At 40.3% G+C, this 13,009-nt stretch overlaps 1 protein-coding gene across 1 annotated transcript; it reads right to left on the bottom strand.

The window, feature by feature from the left end:
• Positions 1 to 8,830: 8,830 nt before the first annotated feature.
• On the bottom strand, positions 8,831 to 12,324 carry LOC116253418 (abscisic acid 8'-hydroxylase 1-like). Its single transcript, XM_031628220.2, has 7 exons — positions 11,815 to 12,324; positions 11,388 to 11,703; positions 10,755 to 11,141; positions 10,484 to 10,658; positions 10,042 to 10,148; positions 9,814 to 9,932; positions 8,831 to 9,527 (listed from the first exon to the last, which is right to left on the bottom strand). Exons 1-7 carry the CDS (start codon positions 12,033 to 12,035, stop codon positions 9,428 to 9,430), a joined length of 1,425 nt encoding a protein of 474 aa, XP_031484080.1. The 5' UTR covers positions 12,036 to 12,324; the 3' UTR covers positions 8,831 to 9,427.
• Positions 12,325 to 13,009: the final 685 nt, after the last annotated feature.

Raw genomic sequence — 13,009 nt, 5'->3', positions numbered from 1 at the left:
TAATTTAGTGAGCACCAATAGTTATCACAGGCTTGTACTTTAATCAATGTATAATTAATGTGAAAGACTTCCTAAATAATTTTCGGTGAATTGGTTCATCCTATCATCCAAGGCAAGAGATGAAACCCCCTCCATTAAGCTGGGTTTAGAGTTGTGTTGCTTGGATTGAAGTCTGTGCTGCATGTAAATTAGTGTGTCGCATCCCCCCTTGAGCGCTGAACTATAGCACCTAAAGAAATCAAACTGTTGTTGACATGTGGTAAACCCGCAATCCAACTCAACCAACTATGCTACGCCGTTTGGTGTGAACACCACTTAAAACATTCATTTCATTTTCTTTCTACTACTATATTACGTTGACAAGGTTGACGGTCATAGCCAAGGTCACTGCAATGACCTCAACTGTTACGAACTCACGATTCAATTCTGTGAGCAGCAAGCAGGATCTTCAAGGTTTTGAGTTCAACTATTTTCATCTTTAATGACGATGGTCCAGTAGTATACATTTGGCCAGAGATACACATATAACACTTTAGATATATATATATAGATTGAATTAAGAATTTAGTGGGCAACATCTACACGAATATACATCAGAACGTCGTTCATCTATGTAGAGGTAAAGGTTTTACAGGGTGTTGCCTTTGAGGAACGCGACTACTGAGACTGAACAGATCATCTTCCAACGTAATAAACCCTCTGCCCTCCTTCTGAAGATGATGCGGCAGTACCCATTGGCTGCGTGACCCCAAGACTCATCAACTCCAAATTATGATTAGCAATCGCATTTTGATCAACGGGCTTAATTAATTTCTTCGTCCCCTCCAAATGTAGCCAATCTTTTACATATCCCGGCAATTTGACTAAAGTTAACGCATCTTCTCTGTAACAAGCTTTGTTACAGTCTCTTCTTTTGGCAGAGCAGAGATAGCCCTTAAAAGAAACGTATCGGCCTTCCTCTTCCTGTAGAAGGGGTTATCGCCCTCTGAAGATGATTAATTTCCGCAATAATGAACAGGGGAGCCATCAGCCACGGCTAGTTTTTTCTGTTTTGTTCTTTTTCAGGGCAAGCCGCCGTGATTCTTGCCGAGATCGTCGACGAGCTGGTTGTGGCGCTTCGAAGGGCCGGACGGTGGGACTTGCGTGCCTCTTGGCAAGAGATTGAACGTTGTAAAAGCTCGACATCTGCGGGGAATGTTGGCTCCGCGGGCGACGTCGACATTGCTTCCGGCAATGTCGGTGGGGCTGATTCCGCATCTGCCGGCCATGCAGCGCGGTGCAAGATTGAAGAGCAGGAGGAGGAGCAGAGGTGGCAGGAGGAGGAGGGATCGGCCATGAACCGACGCTCGGAGCATGTCTGAAAGATTTAGTGAGAGAGGCAGCAGGCTATTCTTGAATCCTCCTTCTGGGTAGGCTCAATACTGCGACTACTGTTCTCAATCCCCTGTTTTTATAACGCGATCGGGAAAGAGAGAGAAGAAAGCTGCGGAGTTGTTTTTGCCTTGAAGAATACGATTGCTTGTGGAAAATGTCAAAGACTGCGGACCAAAGAAACGGGCAGGCTAGGATTATACGAACTGAATTTAGAGAGAGAAAGGGTAAAAGGAGTTTAAATTTTAATAGGACCAACATGTCACAGGACGTTTCCATTTGTTCTTAGAAGATAATATAATAAGTACTGCTTTATGAAATTCTTTGAAAATATATCATCGTAAATTTATAGCATATTAATTAATTGGATCTTGTATGGACACGAGAAATCAGAGATTCGGGTTCAATTTCGAGTCATGAAAAGTCCTCATGTTGTAAAGATCGGAGTCTGTCTCGTATCAAAAGCCTAAACGATGCGGCACATCACCCGTATCGGTCATTACGTATCGGATAGCAGTGACCATAACTAAAATAATATGTTACGCTAACATTACAAGATATATAATCTATTTTTTTACTAGGAAATGTAATTTCTAGATCATATCTATAAGGTCGGCTGTGAAAGGAACATTTTTCACACACACTCACTTTTATCTTATCACCCACATCTCAAACCCTATGCAAAGCATTTTCCACAAATCCAACCATGTATTTGAGCTGGTGCAAAATGTGTGACTCACAGAAGATAAAAGATGGTGAAAAATGAGATGTGTAAATTTTGACATTTTTAAGTTTAAAAAATTAAAGGTAATCCAACCATGTGTCTATATGTACATCCACTGTTTATGACCATTCTTTTTTTTTGGATTTTAGATCTGACTTGAAAGATGTGCCTAAACACACTGTCTGGTGTTTTTTTGGTGAAGTTTGATCTAAAAAAGATTGGTTGGTTATATATACATATATAGGAAAATTGAATGGTAACTTTGACTTGTAGAATCACCCAACTGTTTAATGAAGACCGTTTGATCCTTTATAATAGACGAAGAAAAAAACAAGGGAAAAAAATGTCATAGACATTTTCGTCATGTAATATTAGTTCATACATTTCTCTCGTCGTTTTTCTCTCAATCATACATCTACTTCACATAGATGGCTAGGTAACTCTAGATGATCTGAGTCATTATTCATGCGCTATATATGCACTTTCAGCCATTTTGGGTGGACAAATTCTGGTTAGGGACTGGATTCATTAACAGATTAAACCTAATAGATAATAGTTTTTGAGAATCAACATTGACTATGATCTCATGATAAGCGAGTATGATAATTTAGTAATCAGAAAATGTGAGAATTTGTCAAAGCAGAAGCAAAAGCAAATAGGCGGTTGAGTTTGATGGGGGACGTCAAAGGATGTAAGCAACTGCCTGCCTGTGGAACAAAGGGCTCAATCAGCAGTAACTGGAAGAAATTTTGCTTGTAAATTATGCAGAAAGAGCTAAGATCACAGATAGATCAGCCGTGAATTTAGTCTGCCTTTCCTTTGCTCTAGGTTCTTCAAAATACTGCATGAAACTTTGTAAGTTCCGATTTGTTGCTGTGCTCTTTAAGCAGAAAGTTATGATCGAGAAGAAGAAACTTTCACGTGATCATACAATAACTAAGAGAAGATTAGAAAGGCCATTCTGTACTGTCATGGCACCTTTGGATCGAAATTAGTAAAAATTGTTCGCCATTTTTGTATGCTAAAGTTGAATTTGTAGCCGAGGGACGTCGATCGTTTCAGATATAATTCGATATTCGGTTCAAATCCAAATACAACTTGGGATTTGGATTGAAGAACTTGTATTCAATATGCAACCGATCGAGATTGGATTCAGTATATATGTGGTGTTCTTTTAACTAATCTGATGGACACCCAGTTTCACGAAATTTAAATAAGGCTTTGTTTATTTTGAAGATCTGATATTAATAAGGATTTTACTTATTAGAAATAATATTTTATTAATTGGATATGGCAATAGCTACTTGTGCCCGAATGCAATCAATTGAATAGCTGCAGACACTAAATAAATTCCTGTGAAATCTTTACGATGAAGTTGAAAGAAGCCATTCAAGAAACAGCTTGTGAGAGGGTTTGCGCAACTGTCGGGTGGAGGCTAGTAGGCGGTCAATTCCCATTTTGAATTCTCATGACATCTATTCTCTTTCTTGCAAAAAAGATAATCACAAACGTGCAAGTTGAAGTACGGAAGGATGACACTATGAGGTACTAAAAGTAAGCCATGTACCTTAACAGAACAAAGTGTTGGGTAAAAGCTCTAGCTCTCCTTTGAACAGTAGGATGAAATCACCCAAAAGAAACAGCTGGTTTCACAACTAAACACGTGGTTGTGTTCATGCACTTTTTAGAATATAAAAAATTTACATAATATGAAACTTGCAATCCCTTCAATAGATTCACCATGTCAGCTTATATATATATATGTTCCAGCTTAATATTTGATAACAATTAGGTGGCAACAAGTTAAATTTAGGTAAGTTGAAGGTCATCACGTGTGACTTCGTTGTCTTCTAATTCACTGGTACGCTTGCTGCTACCTGGTGCACGAGAATTCCAATCTCCCTCAAATAAACAATTTATTCAGGGGTACTGGAACCAGAAATTTTAATAAATTAAACTGCTACTATTTTATCAAAAAATTTGTGGATGGGATTCTATTTTTTTCTGAAAGATAATCTGACCACAATTGCAGGAGGATCTTTTTTTCTTTTTTTTGACAAGCCGTCCTTGAAGTTAACCAGCGTTGAAGCGATGGACAAAAGAATTGTCAACCTTAATTAAGGAAAACAGTTTTTAACCTTATCTCCAGAAAGACTGAGATATAAATGACGAGTAGATAACTATTATGTATCTAATTCAAAAAAATGGTAAAAAAAACATAATTTCAACATGAGCAACTAATTAATTATGTTCACTACTATTGTTTGGATGAAGATGTCAGATGTATGTGTGCTGGGGAAATGTAAGATGTAAGATTTGACTCTATTATTCTCTGGCTTGATTATGCATATTATTTACTGTTACTTAATGCGTCTTGAGATATGGATTTTTATTAAATATTGTAGGGAAGCTTCCCGGAAGCTACGACATTCATGGGGAAGAGAGTGAGATCATTAAGAGACTCCGATTTCAATAATGATAGACATCAGACTTATAATCCTTGATGAAAGAAATGTGAGTTGTCCTCCGCTTACAACTAGCTAGCTAGCCTCTTGGTTTCAGTAAAAATTTCAAGATTCTTATGTTCTGATTTTTTTTTTTAAAATGTGATCTCTAATAAGCTTTTGTGGGTTCAAAATGTTTTTGGCACTAAATTAATATGCTGATGGATTGATTCTCCAAAGATATTATATGTATATAGTTGCTTTGTCTTGATATTTTATGTGGAATAATTCTGAAGTACTTGGCTGGCTGGGTGGGTATTAATTTTGTTTTTGTTTGGAGTCTATAGACCAAATCAAGTCTCGCAGAGCTGGTTTCTCTTGACTCTATCCGGTGCACTTGCGTAGAATCTACAGCTGACAGTGAATAATTACACGTACATATAAATGTGAGGAAAGAGGTTGAACGACGTGTTTTAATATGATAGTTGGACCTGCGTTTGTTTATCTACTTATTCGTTTTCCTTATTTCTTCTCTTCAAGAGAGAGAAAGAGAGGGAGAGAGGGGGAGGACAAAATGGAAAGTTAGTGAAAAGATGTCAAAAAACAAACAAACAAAAGAGAAGAAGCTAGGAAAATGAGGAAGTGAGAGAGGAGGGGTGGGGTGGGATCGACTGCAGTTTCCGACCAATACGAAAAGCTAGATGGACATTAGTGTTCACCAAATACTTGACTGAATTGACATTTGATGGCAAGTTCCTGAAGACCCTATTGATGCACTCCTCTCATATCTACCACCAACAGCTAATAAGTCAACACGGCCATGTGAACTGCCAAACACAGTTGGCTGAGGGCGATGGTGAAAAGAGGAGAAACTACCTTGAGGAGATAAGATGATGAAAGAGATGAGTGAGAGAGGATCTGGCATCAGAGAGACAGGTAGGAGGTAAAAATGCGGTGTCACGGTACTGACAAGAGGGACATTGGTTAGGTAGGTGAAAACCACGGCACTGAAAATGGTTAAAGGTGTTAATGTGACCAGCAAACAAACAGGGGGAGTTAGAATTTTTTTTATGAGGCAAGCCGAATTGAAATTTTTAAATTTTGATTAGGACCTAAATATCATTTTTTAAAATTTTTATATACAACAAGTGAATTTTTTTTAAATTTACATATAATTAAACAAAAATTCAGGTGGGGCCAGTGCCCAAACGGTCTCTACCTTGGTTTTGCCTCGCGATCTAAGAGAGAGCAAGAGAGGGACGAGCCAAAAGAAAGGTAGTAGCAGAGGCAAAGTGAAGGTGGCATAAGACAATAACAGCCAAAAGAGGGGCATGTGATGGGGACAGGGGAGCATGCTGGAGGAAAAAAAGAAAGGGCATAGACAATGTTGTTCCAAAGGTGTGAGGTCGTAGGTTTGTAAAGCCATATTAGGGTCTAAGAAGGAGAAAATGGCGTCCTGTGCAGACACGATTGAAACCGAGGATCCCAATACTCCCAAGCAAATGGGAACATGAAACAGCATCCCAATGGGGCCAGACAATCCAAGGGGCAATTCCCTTTCTAGAGAAAGGAAGCGTTGGAGAAGACGATTAAGACGACAGAACCGAGCGGCAGAAGGTTTGTAAAGAGCAAGGGCATGGAGGCAAGATAATGTCTGACAAGAGTGATTGTATCATCAGCGAGCGAGGGAGAATAACTTACACTGCTAGCCTTGTAAGCCGGCAACCATGCATTGCTTGATGACTATCTAAAAGGAAGGCAGCAGTGGGAAAGGAGAGACGGTGAGGCCAAGACAGGCAAACAGGAGTGAAGAGGCTTTACAGTCAAAGCAAACATCACAATCAACACAGTTGCTGGATTGACATGGAAGAATGGTAAGTGACACTTGGGTAGGATAATGGCTAGAGGCATGGATTCGAAAACATGGAGCAGAAGGCAGACCTTGTTGAGCTGCTAATGAGAAGTGGCATAGAAAATCACAATGAAAAAACTCAGGAGGTCGAGGCAGAGCCAAAGAGGTTAGAAAAAACTTCAACAACCAAATTAAAAAGAAGGGGGGAAAAAGAACATCTCTGGTAGAAATTTACCAACAAACCATTGAAAGAGATGGCAATTGGGTTCCTAAGTGCAAGTCTGTGAACACAACCCCATATACTGGAAGGTGTGAAAGAGGAACTCCAAGTGTCGAACACCTTTCAAATGTTCAACTTAAGGATGGAATAAGCGACATATGATATGAGAAGTGTACAACACCCCCAAGGTAAAAGAAGCCTAGAAAGGACTAGTGAGAGTAGGCATAAGAGAACATAGGCACGAAGCAAGGAGCCTAGCAATGAGGTTATAAGGAGTGCCTAGGAGATTAGCCGAAAGGCAGACATCCAAGGGGTTGGCATTTTTAGGAATAAGAACACTCCTTGAATTCTTGAAGGAGCACATAGTTGGTAGTGAATTCCTCAAAGAAGACAAAGATGTCAAGCCGGCATCTGTCCCCTTCTACTCCTAACCCGTTTTTGTGTGTGTGTGAGAGAGAGAGAGAGAGAGACAGAGAGAGAGAGATGTTTGTTATGGGGGAGAAATGAGAATTATTGAAGGTTCTATTGACTAATTAGCAGTAGAAGATATTATTCAAATGACACTACTCAGATTTGAGGGTCTTCATTAAGCCGGCTGGCATATATTTTAGAAACAAGACTCGTTTTCGGTGGCAATTACCAAACAGGCGTCACACATTAGAATTATCATTTTAGAAGTAAAACACTCTACTCTTTTGTACTGCCTTTTCAAGTTGAAGGTAGCATTTGTGATGACGCGTCATAAAAAAACGACCATGTTTTGGTTTTTTTTAATATATTTCTAAAACAGAGTTATGTGTTTTAGTGACACATCTAAAACGCTTTCATTTGAAATTATTGTTTCCTCAAAACTGACTAATTGTTAGTTATAAACTTGACTGTCATTCAAACATACCACAAACGACTTTTGCATTTTGTCTTCAAAATGTCATTTAAAGGTGGCATCTTGTACAAGGGGAAATCTTTAGTTTGATTTTTATAGGCGCTATGTTCATGTGACTTAAAGTAGTAGAACGTGACATCCAAGTTGAATGGTGCATCGTTGTTATCACTGACACCGATACAACCCATAATCCTAAAAGCAGTAGAAATGAAGAGCTTTCGAGCCTGGCTTCAAAAGATGGAGTGAACCTCTCGCTCACCCAAAAAAGAATGCTCGACACACGTATTACGACATGGTCAACAAAACTTATTATTATCACCACGTTAAACTAAGACTAGATTTGTATTGTCTATTGAAAGTTGTAATCGCCCGACAATATGTTGTACGGGATATATATATATCCTCTTTAAACATATAATATCATTCCTCATTCAAACATTGATAAACAAAAGCTCGAAAAAGGAGTGACGGGGAGAAGTTAATAATGGAGGAGGAGTGCTGTCACACGTGAGTGCCAGTGCGATTATGTATCATCAGCGGCCGTATCACAGATGTCCTTCCGCTTCCTGCCTTTCTTACATTGGGAGATGCGTCCACATCAAGCTGGCTTGGGGAAGATGGTAGACCACAGAGTATAGTAAAGAAAAGGTGGGGAAAATGCAGAGTAACTAAAAGTTCACCTGGGAACCTCCTAACGCATGTGCTTGAAAATGAAACCTGCAGTTTCCCTGACATGGATCTCACTTTCTCTCATCACCCCACCTTCGCTTTCCGTGTATGCAGCAAGAAACTCTTTGTTTTTGTTAGAACGATGAATTACTTTAATTGGTAGAAAGATTGCACTGATCAAATTCATGTTAAGTACAATTGGGCGATACCATAGTTCACATTTCAGAGGTTTGAAACACATGGCCGCTGCCACGTTTCATTGTGTTATTTCTTTGAGCTGCTAAAAAGTATCAAACACACATTGATAAATATATTATAAGTCTATTTAAACCTTGAAACAAATCAAAACTTTGAAAGAATAAGGGTATATTTTCAAAGATTTGTTGTCCAAAGGGATTTCCCTAAGTAAAACTGAAAAGTACATGTTAATGCCATGGGGACTTTGTGTTGGAAACAGTGCTTGGGTGCCCAAAATTACAAAAGATGCTACATTTCCCTTATTAAAGGTCAAAGCGAGGTTGTGAAGTTCGGTTCTTGGGCTGCCGATTCATTGATTCAGCTGGCGGCCCGGTGTGAGCGGCTATATATATATATATATATATATATATATATATATAGAGAGAGAGAGAGAGAGAGAGAGAGAGAGAGATTGTACAACTAAAGGACATGATTTTGAAGATCGGCTTAGATCCTTCTTCCTTACATTCAGTGGTCGAAAACGACGACCCAAGAAGATCACATGGAGCAGATACAGAAGAAAGCAGGACCACACGCAGAGGCTCGCGTGGCACGTACTGCTACTTACATTCTCTCTCTCCCTCTCTCTCTGGTAAAATACAGATCAATAATGATAAAATGATTGATGAGTGGCACTGGTGTCCTTGTCTCATTGCAACAAGATTACAGGGTGCCCTTTCACCATGTACAAAATTTCTTTTCTGCGTTACTTTCTGTATACATTATGGCAGCACTTGTCCCCCACCTCTTTCTCCTAGCCCTTTGCTAGAAAAAGAAAGGCCTTCCTCTGTCAAATATGTAGCTCCTCTTAACTACCCTTATTTCTCTGCAACTATGACAAGTTTCTGTTCGTTGAGGGTCCATACAAAATTGCTGAAAACCCCACAGCCGAACTTTGAAGACTTCAGCTCCATCTCTTTGTGTTCTTCTTTAGATGATCATGATATGCCTGATCCCTTCGTATGTTTTACCGGAAGTTCCTGTTTGTTGGTGCTTTCTCCTCCATTTCCCTTTTGAATGGCTTCCTCTAAGCCATGTCTTTACGAGATAACTTGATGGGCAGTCCATTCTGAGGGAGAGCGAATGGGCCATATTGAATTCCATCCTGTGACCCCAAGATGGTCCACCTGAAACCCAAAACATGCATAAAATGAATTGGGGAGAGGATTGCAGTAATGGGTGCTTCCTTGTTTGGTGTTTTACGACAAAACAAAAATTCCATTTGACAGCATCACTAAGAGGTAATGCCTTCATGACAACTGCAGATCTCAGGTTATATTGTATGTAACAGTTCAAGCATCTTGGAAACTGTTTCCAGATCTAGGTGAGAGTGAACAAAATCACCGATTATATTTATATTTTATGTAAACATATGATGTGAGTGATATGTGTAGACCGTTCAAAGCCTCACACCTGTACTTTGTGGTTAGGTGATGGAGGAGGACCAACATCTCCAACTTTGCCAACTCATTGCCTGGACATGAGTGGATGCCATTTCCAAATGGCAAGAAAGTATGGGCCTTAGGAGCAACCTGTCAAAGATTAATAAAAAGGCTCTTGAATATGTTACTTGAGAATTTGAAGTGGAAAAGGAGAATGAGGCAGAGTAGTTTCTGTCGAAAATGTTGGGAGATGGCTTACCTCAAATCTCGAAGGATCGAATTTTTCGGGCTCAGGAAAAATATCAGGATTGTGATGAATGTTCCTGAACAAAGGCAAGACCTTCCATCCTTTTGGTATCAGGTACCCTGAAACATATGCCAATCAACAGTGCGAGAGATTTAGACGCCATGAGACCTGCCTTTTAGTAAAATACTCTTGAAAGATGTTCAAAGTACTGTACCAACGAATTTTGTTCATGCTTTTATTTCTTTCATAATGTCAACTAACAATATTTTTTTGCAGTTATATGAGATACCCACAAAAAAATGATATTACTTTTGTGGCCGTGGCCAATCTCAAAGCAGACGTGCAAATTAAAATGAACCAGTGGCACTTCACCAACTTTCGTGCTAAATATCTTCCACTCACATGCTATTTATGAAAGAGCGAAATAAAAGAGAAACGTTGGCATGCTACCGACCTTCATATTCAACATCTTCCACAGCTTCTCTAAAAGTAAATGACAGAACAGAGGCTACTCTCATTGCTTCCAATATCACCCGAGATGTTATAGGCATATTCCTTGTGTCTGCCCAAGTAAGGGACTTGTCCCCATAGCTGCTCTCTTTAGTCCTCCTTATTGCCTCTTGTTCCTCCTGAACATAAGTCCAATTCCTTGGATTAAGTTCGTGATTGAATTCCAAAGAAAAATGAGAAGAAAACAGGAAAGTAAATTATGTTGCTGCACCTACCGTCACTGCTTTTAGAACAGATGGGTTCTCTGCCAAATACTTGAGGATCCATGTGAGCACACTAGCAGTGGTATCTCTGGCAGCAAATATCACCCCAATGACATTGTCTGCAATCTGACCGTCAGTGAGGGCCTCCTCCTTCATAAATGAATTCAGCAAATCATTGTGTTGCGCTCCTTTCTGTTGCCGCCTAGTTGAAAGGATCTGTGCCACGATTAAGCTTAATTTCTTCCTTGCCTTCATTGCTTTGTTGAACAGAGTTCCAGGGATACTAACAGGCATGGAATTGTAGCCCTTTTCCAAGACGTAATACAGTTTCTTCAGCTCTTCCCTGTCAAAGCACTCATCTCTGCCGAAAATTGAGAGCAGGGCAACGTTGAAAGCGTACTGCAAAAGAGACAAGGTTTCATTAATTTGTGATTCGCAGTTCACCTTGAGACTATACGCAGTGAAGTCCTGTATTCACGGGGACAAACCCAACTCCCGACCATTTGCCTATTGCAAAAGAGAGGAAGCCTGAAAGTCCGTCCCCGTAATATCTCACTGGCAGCCAGAGCACTTGAAAAATAGTGCACTAAGCAATAAGCAAATCGAAGGAGAAGGAGGATAGGGATTTTGAAGTCGGATTCTTACCGTCTTCATCTCCAGGAAAGCAGTTACAGATCGTCCGTCGCAAGAACGCAGAGCGTCGAGGGCAACAGAGTCTATAGGAGCGACCTTGTTCCTGAGGGATTCCGGCAAGAAGGCTCTGACGACCAGCTTTCTCAATTTGGAGTGGTAGTCCCCTTGGTGGAAGAAGATGGCCTCCCTTCCTAGCATCCTCATTTTGCTCGCCGGAAATGTTGGCTTGAAGAGACGAGCCTGAGTCAACACAAACCGGACAGCCTCTGGGCTCGTGAGCATTACGCACGGGCAGCCCAGTATGTGTGTCTTGAAGATCGAGCCATACCTGTGGGAAGAAGAAGAAGAAGAAGAAGAAGAAGAAAAAAGTGATCATAACCAACAAGCTCTTAAGTTGGCAGGAGACAGAAAGACAGATACACGGAGGAAGAGAACCAACCTCCTCTGTTTCTGTGAGAAGAAAGCATTCGGATTCTGGGAGTAGAGTTGGAAGGTCTCTCCAACATAAGGCCAGCCCATGGAGCCAGGGGGTAAGGATAGTTTATTGCGGCTTCTGCGGCATGAAAAGAAGCCGGTGGCCCAAGACCAAAAGATAGAGAGGCAGAAAACACATGACAAGAAACAGAAGCAGAGTGGGAGTGTAACAGAGAACAGAGACATCCTTGGGGAGCTTTCAAGTAAGACCAGAGCTCGATTGTTTGAAGTGGTGGAGAAAGGAGACGGGTATTTATAAGGAAAACCGAGGCGGGGGATTAGAAAATCAATACAGCTCGCATTCACCCACAGAATCTCTGCTCCAGCTCAGGTGAAAACACACGGAGAGAGAAGGGGGAGCTACGGCAACGGCTGCAGATACAGAAAAGGGTAAACTGCCTGAAAAAAAATGTATGTAGAGCGAGAGATGTACGTGAGACTTCTAACATCGTTGGCCCATGTAACGAAAAGTCTTCCATGATCACTGATGTAAAAAGCAAGAGAGGGAGAGAAAAAATATTTATTGAGGGAAAAAGAGGTGGGGGCAGAGCTCCAGAGAAGGGATCCTTTTCATCCTTTCTCATAATATTTTAAGTTGGCACTCAACATATTTTAGGTTGGCGCTCGATTTTAAAAGTTTCTGTTCATTATTTCAATAAAATCAGTCTGCCCAAATGGATTTATCACCGTCATTTGTTCCGGAAAATTTCTATGTAGGGGCCTACCTTTGATCCATAATCTCAAAAAGCAGAACTGGTCGTCTGATTTTCAGGATTGCCGCACCACTTTCTGTTAAGTCAACATTGTTAAACAGCGCCTTCTTTTATACTTACTAGCAACTGTGACATTTCCTTTCCAAAGTTTCTTTCACTTTCTTTAATTTTTGATAAACTTTCATAAGCACAGTACTGATTTTTCAAGTGAAAATTGTCCAATTCAGTTAAGCAGTGATATGTACAAACGTGAGTCATTGAGAAACACCAAATTTGAGTGATGAAAGTAGAGAGGGGTATCCCTCTCCCTCCAGCCTGGCGTCAGTCAGATTGGAGCCTAGCCCCAAAGATTACGAACCAGATTTTGGAGTCCTCGTTGCCACCAAAACAAGATCTCATCGGCCACTTCTGCTTTTCCGTGTTCCAGCGACTTCATGACACGTGTCG

The sequence above is a fragment of the Nymphaea colorata genome, chromosome 4 (genome assembly GCF_008831285.2).
Source record: "Nymphaea colorata isolate Beijing-Zhang1983 chromosome 4, ASM883128v2, whole genome shotgun sequence".
In the NCBI taxonomy this organism is placed as follows: Eukaryota; Viridiplantae; Streptophyta; class Magnoliopsida; order Nymphaeales; family Nymphaeaceae; genus Nymphaea; species Nymphaea colorata.
The sequence above is the reverse complement of the archived record's forward strand: the minus strand, read 5'-3'. Positions and strand labels throughout refer to the sequence as shown.

Excerpts from the sequence above, each read along its gene's own strand:
- LOC116253418 (XM_031628220.2), bottom strand. The coding sequence starts at position 12,035 with ATGTCTCTGTTCTCTGTTACACTCCCACTCTGCTTCTGTTTCTTGTCA. Across the intron at positions 9,933-10,041 it reads TCGATCCTTCGAGATTTGAG|GTTGCTCCTAAGGCCCATAC; the intron begins GTAAGCCATCTC and ends AATCTTTGACAG. Across the intron at positions 9,528-9,813 it reads CACCTAACCACAAAGTACAG|GTGGACCATCTTGGGGTCAC; the intron begins GTGTGAGGCTTT and ends TTTGGGTTTCAG.